This window comes from Geotrypetes seraphini, chromosome 9, assembly GCF_902459505.1.
Source record: "Geotrypetes seraphini chromosome 9, aGeoSer1.1, whole genome shotgun sequence".
Lineage (NCBI taxonomy): Eukaryota > Metazoa > Chordata > Amphibia > Gymnophiona > Dermophiidae > Geotrypetes > Geotrypetes seraphini.
In genome coordinates, this window is record NC_047092.1 from 5472474 (window position 1) to 5482477 (window position 10004).

Here is a 10004-nt window from a genome sequence, read left to right on the forward strand (position 1 = left end):
CAGCAATCAGGGAGGGGGGAGGAACAGAAGGGGGGGCCACGAAGCAGGCAGGCATTGCACAACAGGGGGAGAGGTGAAAGGGGGCTGCTTTGGCAAGCAGGGGGGCCAGGGAGACAGACAGAAAGAAAGACGCACAGACAGGAGACCAGGGAGAGACACAGACACAAAGAATAACAGACAGACAGCGTCCAGGGAGAGAGAGAGAGACAAATAAAAAAACAAAAAACAGACATACAGACATCTACTCTAGCACCTGTTATTGTAACGGGCTTAAACACTAGTAATTAATAAATGTTTAGCTTTTTATTTATGACTGTAAATTAATGCCAGATGTAAGTTTATTGTATGCCACAGGATTAGAGTTTTAGAAAATGTACCCAACAATTCAGACTCTCCCTTCTTTCAGTGAAAGGAATCAAGAATTTCGTTCAATCCTTGGCCTTCAAACTATCTCAACTATGGAACGAACTTCCTCCTACCTTAAGGGGTCCTGGTCCTTTTCAACTCTTTCGCAAACTTTTCAAAACCTTTTTTATTTGCTAAACACTTCGGAAATCAGGCACATGAATATTTTTTGACTGTTACCGTTTTTTCTTTTAGTCTCTGTTAAGAGACAATCCATTACATGATAATAATGTCTTCAGTTACGCCAATACTTTTCGGTTCTAGGAGGATTACAAAAGAATTGGTCTGGGCTTACCCAGTGAGGTTACGAGATAGATAATCGGAAGAAGCATTAGGGTCCGGGGATATATTGAGAAGGTTAATTTGACTTGACAAATGCCCTGAATAACTTGGTTTTTAATTCTCTCTTGAAGGTTTTGGAGTTGGACGTTGGAATCAGAGATGTGGTGGCTAGTTGCGCTGCTTTGGTGGCTAGTAGGCCGTTGCACATTTCCTTACGTTGTATGCCTTTGACTGGGGGGTGAGTGAAGGGTAGTGGGAGGGGGAATTATGTTTTAACAAAGTCGGAAAACACAAAAAGTAGAACACAGGTTTCTGGAGATACAGTAAGCTTATATTGAAATATTTATTCCATATAATAAAAGCAAAAGCATATGTTACAGCAATTACATCCTACGTATGAGGTGAGACCTGGACCCTACACGGGCCGTGTTTCGGCAGTGCTTTGCCTTCTTCAGGGGTCCTTAACCAGGATAGAAATAAACAAATGAATTGTGTGATGTCATAAATAAATGATAAGAAGATGAAAATGAGAAAGTAATGAAAGATTGAAAATAAGATTAAAAATGAGTGAACAGATGGTGTGTGTGACTAAGGCAAAATAGTGACAAGCAAAAAGATGTATGTTTATTTAGGGGTCCTTTTTATTAAGGTGCGCTAACTGATTTAGCGCGCATGCTAAAGATTAGCACGCACTGAATGGTAAGGCGCTCATAGAATATAACGGATGCCTTAGTATTTAGCGCGCCTTAATTAAAGGACCCCTTAAACATTTATAACCCACAAATCCACAATTCTAAGCGGGTAACAAAATCCATTACTTAACATAATAAAAACACAAAAACCTTCTGCATAGGATAGTCTTGTATCTTTGTCTTTTCTATTTTAGCGGTATCTAAGTGAGGGGGTGGGAGGGAGGTTGGGGGGGGGGATGGTTGGGTTACTTCTGGGTGTAAATCCTTGAGCTGCAAATGTTTCCTATTGTACCTCTTCTGTTCACTGTTGTGCTCAATAAAATATATTTGCTAATAAAAACACAAAAATACACACAATCTCAAGAACAAACTCGGTCCCCATAACGTAGGACGCAAACAATCATGAACAAAACAAACAAATTGCCTTAACGCTAACAACTCAACAGAAAAAGCTGAAGTCAAGCAGTTCGCAATTCGCCTTACTTGACAAATGAGCATTCAAACAAAGCCCTTCCTGAGCTGTATAATATTGTGATTATCGCGTTCTAAATCGGTTAGCGCGCCTTCGTAAAAGGACCCCTATGTGTGGTGTGATCGGTGGATTCAATGCTGAAACATTTCAGACGCTTTTAGTGCTAAATCCGTGATTTCTACCACTAATCCCTAGACTGAGCTAGTCGGAAACTAAAACTCCTTAACTCGTCCTTTGTGCCCATTGAAGGAGAGATTTCAGTATGAAGAGCTGTGAGCACAAAAGGCAGATTCACACAATCATTAGAGGCTCCACGTGCTAATTAATGACGCTTTCACTAGCAGCGAATACTCTCTTGGGTTTGCCAATGAAAAATCTGAATTGACAAGGGACAGGGGAACAGATTCCCAGAAGCGCTAACTAAACCAGGTGCTAGAAACAAGGAAAAAGCAACGTTAACTGCAAGTTAGAAATAACGCAGACGATTTGTGTGGCATAATCCAAAACGAAATATAATAACCAATCAAACAAACCGTGAGTTATGGCGCTTTCCCGTTAGGAAGGTTAAGCAGAATTTCAATATGATCCCACATCTCCGCCGGCACACGAAGAGGAATTTTAAAATTAAAGAAAATCCGTAACTAGTTGGAAATATCGATGTATTGTAATGTTTAAACACTAACCCCAGTACAGATGGTTACTGGGCAAAGCTCAGACGCTCTCCCCAGGGATAAAGTGATCATGTTTGGCTTCGTATTAACAGGATAGAGTCATCTTTACAAAAAACCGTTTTGAACTTATGTCAATTTTCATCTGATGTAACTGTGAAAATTAAAGAACAAGATAATAAAATTGGAGAAACAGCTGTGAAGGTTGAAAAGCGAGATCAGGTAGTAGGTAATTTACAAGCTAATATAAAGGATAGTATGATGATACATGCTAAATTAGAAAAAATGGAAAATGCTATCAGAGTTAATAAATCTTCGCCTGTTAAATTTTCCAATCACACATTACCTTTCTCCGATGGAGCCCTTGAGAATGTATTTGAGGGAGATATTGCATTATACTAAAGTGGAGACCTTTGAGGTTGTTACATCTCAAGAGACTCCAAGGAACAGGTAGATGAAGGTGGAATGGATAGAATAGTGTTACCTGATAGTTTGAATGTATCACACTTTTTGGAGTCATCTAAAGACATAATTGATAAACGAGCAACTCTTCTCGTGACCTTCAAGACAGAGCTTGAAAAACAAGATATTTTGAAATTATATTTCCTGAAAAAACAAGAGATGTTTTGTGGTCAACGGGTGATAATTTTTCCAGATGTCTCTAGACAAACTCAATTCAAGAGGAAACAGTTCCTTCAGCTAAAGCCTAAGGTTTTGGCAGTCGGAGCTACTTTCTTTTTGAAATTTCCATGTAAATGCTTGATTTCATATGGAAGTGATAAATATGTGTTTTTTGATTCAGCCCAGGTGGAAGATTTTATTAAAGATAAACCTTTGCTGAAAGTTTAATTTCTGATATTGAGTTTACTTTTGGAGGATGATGTATAATATATATAAAAGCCATTTGCCTATTCCTAGATAGTAGATAGAAAGAATTGATTTGATGATTTATTTTAAAATACTGGCGATCAGCAATAATGTGGACTAGGATATGGTTGATCAGTTTCCTTATATATTTTGTTGCTCCTTGTTGGGAATTTACATTTGCATTTTTTGTGTTCTTTCATGAATGTTTGTTACTAAGGTATTGTAATGAATAATCCAATAAATAAAGATTAAAAAAAAACAACAAAAAAACACTTTACAGAGGTAACAAACAAACCTTTCAGCAGCAGCAAGGGAAATATTTTCACGGTACAAAGACATAGCGCACCTTAATAAAAAGGACCCCAAAATAACATAGTAAATGATAGCAGATAAAGACCTGAATGGTCCATCTAGTCTGTCCATCCGTACACGCATTAAAATTCATGATAGAAATTAAGTTGTTTCTTTTGTTAGATATTTCTGACCAGAGACCTTGAGTTCTGCCCAGTTCTGTGCTTTGGATCCAACTACTGGAGTCTCCTTCAAAGTTCATTCCAGCCTATCTAAACCATCGAAGCCCTCCCCAGCCCATCCTCAACTGAATGGCCACATACGGGACACAGACCGTGCAAGTCTGCCCAGTACTGGCCTTAGTTTACCTACAAGGACTGGAGAAAGCCTAAATTCTAGCCTTACGGAAATGGAATAACATCTAACAGAGAGGCTGCAGAGCCCAGTTAACTAGGGTTACCAGACGTCCGGATTTCACCGGAAATGTCCCCCTTTTCGACATATTATAATTTGTGTATCTGTTGAATGTTCTCGTGTATTGGCCTTGTTCTTTGCTAGCATCAATAAAAATTGTTTGAAATTAAGTTCAGGTGCCAGGAATGGCTTTACAAACCTACTAACTAGAAATGTACCACAGCCTTGCTATAAACCAAGTTTGAAGTCTGAATTCTTACTGGACCAACTGTAGATGTATCCTTTCTTCTTTCTATTACTGGTTGGAGTGGTGAAGGAGTCTCTTATGCCTCATTTCATACCTCAGCTATGGAATCGACTACCCACACAGACCAGGTCACTAGACTCACTAATGACCTTCCACAGAGCAGTAAAGACCTTCCTCTTTCACCAATTGGGCCATTAAAAACGCCTTCTCAATAGACTTCTCCTAGTACTCTTCGCTATGACCAGTCTGGTCTCTAGAATAAGCTCTGTTATTGTCTACTGTAACCTATTTGTTGTCATGACTAGTCTGTTTTCAAACGATTGTGAATGTCTACTTGTAACCCATTCTGAGCTTCTGGGAGAACGGGATAGAAATCGAAATAAATAAATAATATGGAGGGTAGGTTGAGGTTGATCCTTTGGTGGCAGAAAAGACCTTCTGTTTGCAAAGTGGATGAGAGTGGAACATGCATGGAGAGGATCTCGTCTTGGTTGCAGATGAAGACAGTCCAGAGAGAGTTTGGAAGTGAAGTCCACTTAAACTTGTCTTGTTGAGTTGTAGGACCCGAGGTCATCTGGTGTTTAGCAATCCAGTCATAAATGTAGGAACAGCGAAATGAGTCTTTCTTGCACACCTGTTTGTAAAGGTGAGGCATGAAATCAAAATCCTCCTCCCTTGTTTTGCTGCATTTTCAGCTACTGGGATGCATAATGTTTTTTGTTTCTTTTTTTTAGTTGTTAATATTTGCATAATATCTCCATCTGCTATTTTCAATTTTATATTTCTTGGCAAAAATATGTGTTAAATTTTATAAACGGAATAATTCAGAAAGAACAAAAGAAATGTTTACTAGCCACAGCAAACTAGTTTTTATTATAGAGGAGATGGTAGAATGTTCCACGAAGCAGAGAAATACCACTGAAGAAAGGGAGCCTCCCAGAACCACATGAGGGCCATGGGTGGTTCAGGGGCATGCAGGTGCTAGCATTCTGTAATATGTGGGGGTAACTATTTAAAGTTAGGTGCAAGCATTTAGGCCTGGATTCTCAAACCAGTGCCGATTTTTCTAAGCATCAGTAGGTACCTATACCTCTGATACAAATGCTAGCCAAACGGCATTTTTAACCGAGATTCGAAGCGCATACTGGCGTCTAGAAAATCAGCGCTTGAATCACGCCTACATAGGATGTGTAAGCCGCTGAACGCCAAAGTAGGCTTGGCCAATGCCAGAAGTGGTGTTAGGGGGGCCTAAAGCAGCCACGTAGGAGCGATTTTCACGAAGATAAGCACCAGAAATGTAGGCCCAGAAATCTGGGCAGAAATGTAGGTAGGAGGAAATCTGGGCATGCGTGGATTTCCTTCTGCCCAGCCAGAGCAGGGGGCAGGGCTGGGGGTAGGACTGGAGTGGGAGTAGGGCATAACGGGGTCAGCGATGGGTGGAACTGGCAAACCTAAGCAAAGGCCATGCAAATGGTTTAAGTGATTAACACTCTTGGATCCCCAAAGTATTACTTCTCCAATGCTAGGCTGATCTGAAACAGTTTTGAGCTATAATTGTAATATTTTGATGAAATGAATCTGGATTTCTAGTTAGCGGGATAGAGCTCATCTCCCCTTTTCCTTGTTGTAACCGTTTTTTCTCTTCATGTTTCCGCAGCTCATGTGCTCTTCGATCCAGATGGCCCTCTTCGATGAGGAGGACAAGGCAAAGAAGCTTCAGCAGAAGGTGGCCACGTTGGAGAAACGCAACAAGCAGCTGAGGGGCCGTCTCAAGAAAGTCAAGAGGTCCTTGCGGCAAGCACAAAAGAATCGCAGACACATGGAGCAGCTGAACCAGAAGCTCGGTGAAAAGCTGGCATCGAGTACGAGCCAGGTCCCTCGCTGGAACTCATTAAAGGAGGAGAACTCGCAACCTGGATACCTGAAAGTCTAATTCAAATCGAGCATGGGCAGAGTCTCCTACGTGTCGGCATTCAAGCTACAACAGGGCAGAGGTTGCTGGCATCCTCACCACTTAAACTCTAGTCAGTGGGCATTACAACATATGGTACATGGATATAAAAATATCTATATATATATTTTAAAATCTTACATTCTTATTACATGTTATAACCCAGAAATTCTAAAACACAAGACGCAGCCTTTTCATGTTGCTTTTTGTTTCAAGGCGAAGAGAAGGGATTTGGAATTGGCTCACACCTTCTTTTTCAGGAGTGGTTCAAGGTGACTTTCATTCCGGTACAGTGGCATAGCGAGGGTGAGAGGTGCCTGGGGCCCCCCTCCCCCACCCTCTTCTCTCCCCCACCTCCATATGCTCCTGCCGCACCTACGCCGTTTCCCTTCCCCTGTACCTCTAACGTTCCGGCATGAGCTGCAACCCCCAAGCTGCTGTCGCGTTGGTTCTTCCTCTGTCACTTCTAGGCATGGGTGCAGGAAGTGATGTCGGAGGAAGAGCCAATGCTGGCGCGTCAAATCCCATGCCCTTTCTTTTCTATTGCAGAAGGCAGGTGATAAGGGTCAAGGTGCTAGTGAGGCCTCATAGTCTGAACTGTGCTCGTCGCTGGAGGCTGTATCCATGACAGCATGTATAGGGTTACCAAACGTCCGAATTTCCCCAGATATGTCCTCCTTTTGAGGACATGTCCGGGGGTCCAGACGGCTTGTCCAAACGTCATCACATACGTGAATGTCTTCCCTGCCCGAAAAGGGCAGGCAGCGGGTTTGGGGCTAGGTTGGGCTTGGGGACGGGGATGGGCAGAACTAGGTGAGCCTGGGGGCAGGGCAGGTAACCCTAAGCATGTGCCTGCTGGGATAGACCAAAGGTCTATTGAGGCCTAGCCAACAAAGACTAATCCAGGTCACCAGGAAGTGCCCAACAGATTCCAAAGGCTAAATCCATTTCCTGCACCTCCTAAGAATGAACCCAAACTCCCTTTACACCCAGAAGTGTTAGATGCTTTTCTTACATTCTCTGTCAACCGTTTGGAGTCGGGCCCGCCCACCCAGCAGCCATAGGCCACTGGCAGCGGTTCCCACACGCTGCCAGTGGCATTTGTGTCAGAGAGAAGGTGTCCGGGTCAGCTGCCGGCAGTGTGTACGAATTGCTGCTGACAACCTGAAGAGAGAGAGAAATGCTGCAGGGGCTAGCAGGGGGAGGAGGGGGGCAAGGAACAGAAAGAGAAAGGCTACTGCAAGGGCTAGGAGGGTGGGAAGAAAGGAAAAGAGGCTGCTGCATTCCCAATTGCACAGTTTTTAATGTCTTTTTTATAGAATTTGGCAGTAAGTGGGTACCTAAGATAGCAGGCGATAAAGTGCGTTATCCAAGGTCACAAGACATCTTAATGGGAGGAATGGGATTTGAACCCTGACTTTCCAGTCCATGGGTTTAACCACTAGTCCCCCTCCTCCTGGCTGAAATGCTGCTCTTGTTGTCATTACTACCACTATTTATTATTTCCATAGCGCTGAAAGGCGCCCCCATTTAACATTCAATAAGATGGTCCCTGCTCAGAACAGCTTACAATCTAATTTGGACAGGCACAGGACATCTCGGGGTTGGGGAGTTTCTGGTAGAAGGAATGATGCAGCGAGTAAAGGTATCTGACGATGAGTGGGAGTTAAGAGTTGAAAGCAGCTTCAAAGAATGGGCTTTCCGTTCGGATTTGAAGACTGCTAGAGACGGGGCATGACGTATTGACTCTGGCAGCCTGTTTCAGGCAAATGGCGCAGCAAGAGAAAAGGGATGGAGTTTCTGAAGCTGGCGGTGGAGGAGAAGGGTACAGATGAGAGGGACATAGGAGAGAGATGAGATTAGAAATATTGAGGGGTTACAGAGTGAAAGCAACCATCAGGAAAACAGTAATTTAATAATAACAAAAACAATCCACGGTATCATAGAAACATGATGGCAGATAAAGGCCAATGGTCCATCCAGAACATCCACTATCTCCTCCTGTCCCTATTGGCTAAGGCTCTTAACATTTGCATCTCCTCTTCCTATAGGCTAAGGCTCTTTACACCTGCATTGTGATGAAATAGAAACATGGTGGCAGATAAAGGCCAAATGGCCCATCCAGTCTGCCCATCCGCACTAACCATTATCTCTTCCTCTCTCTAAGAGATCCTATGTGCCTATGCCAGACTTTCTTGAATTCAGACACGGTCTCTATCTCCATCACCTCTTCCGGGAGACATCTACCACCCTTTCCATAAAAAAAGTACAGTATTTCCTTACATTAATCCTGAGTCTATCTCCTCTTAACTTTTCCGGAGTCTGTCATAGGGGAAAACACCTTCCAGGGATTCTAGACAAAGTTGGACAAGTTCCTGCTAAACTGGAACGTACGCAGGTGAGGCTGGACTCATTTAGAGCAGTGGTCTTTGACCTAAGGGCCGCCGCGTGAGCAGACTGCTGACCACTGGTCTGACCCGGCAGTGGCAATTCTTATGTTCTCGCATTGCAAAGCTTCCTTTCAAATGAAAGAGACTCGACTCATGCGCATTTACATGTTCCTCACCACAGAGGGCCAGATTCTATAAATGACGCCAAAAATTCAGCGCGCAATGCCATTCTATAAAGGGGGCTTCAGATTAAGCATTCTAGAATAGCGCTGAGCAACACATTCGGCACGCAAACTTTGAGCTCAAGGACTTTGGCCAGCTGAAAATTGGGCCTGGATCCTCGCTATTGTGTAACACTGCATACGTCTTTTGTGGCTACCCCCGACCCACCCAAGCCCCTCTCACGGCCACACCCGCTTTTGGGTTGAACTTCAATTTTGGTGGCCATTGGTACAGAATAAAACGTGGCCAAATTGGCACCCAAATCGCAATTAATGCCAAGTAAGTGCTTGGCAGCTCCAAAAATTAAATCACCGAAGTCCATTAACTAATTATTTTGAATGCTGATCTGGGATCCGTGCTCAAATTTGGATGACCTTTATCGAAGCCGGGAGAGAAGATTTCATTACATTAACTACTTCACTGAAGCAGCGAGGGCTGGATTTTCACAGAAAACTAAAATAAGGCATCTCTTAATTAGGAAACAGGAGTAGAATCTCAGTTAAATTTTAACCTAATCAGGTAGCAGAGATCAGGAGAAAGCCTTTGAACCAACTGGTTTTGAATTTGGCCTTTTTATAAAGCATTTTGATCTTGAGAGACTTGAGAGTAGGACGTATCAATCCTCCTCAACCAGATACAGAAGAACCTACTCACTATTCTCTCACCCATCTTCTAAAAATGTCAAACGAAAAAAACTTTGACAACCTAATAGCCTCCAAAGCAGCTAAACTGGACAGAGAAATCACCACTCTGTTATCTTCAACTACAAACTACAAAACCTTCAAGAGAGAGATTAAAACCATACTCTTCAAAAAACACATAAAACCTATCCAGCACGACCAATCCCAACCCAACATCCAACACTCTCTACACCCTTAATACTCTCTAATATTCTTCTATTTACCAAACGTTATCTAAAACCCCATAATTCACCCTATTCTTATCTCCTAAAGACCTCCACTTCCCATTGGTAACTCTTTACCCAACGTTTTATTACCTTAAAAATTTTATATCATCGCTTATTCTATTTCTTCAAATTTTGAATGTAATTCTTGTTTTAGTTTGGATGTAATCCGCCTTGAACCGCAAGGTAATGGCGGAAT

At 42.5% G+C, this 10004-nt stretch overlaps 1 protein-coding gene across 1 annotated transcript in view; it reads left to right on the forward strand.

Annotated features, from left to right (window-relative positions):
- CCDC3 (coiled-coil domain containing 3) overlaps positions 1-8334 on the forward strand; it is a 52534-nt gene extending 44200 nt beyond the window's left edge. The window contains exon 3 of the mRNA XM_033957819.1: positions 5996-8334. Coding sequence (XP_033813710.1) covers positions 5996-6271 — 276 coding nt within the window. The 3' untranslated portion in view covers positions 6272-8334. The remainder of the gene's footprint in view (positions 1-5995) is intronic.
- The last annotated feature ends 1670 nt before the right edge of the window (positions 8335-10004 follow it).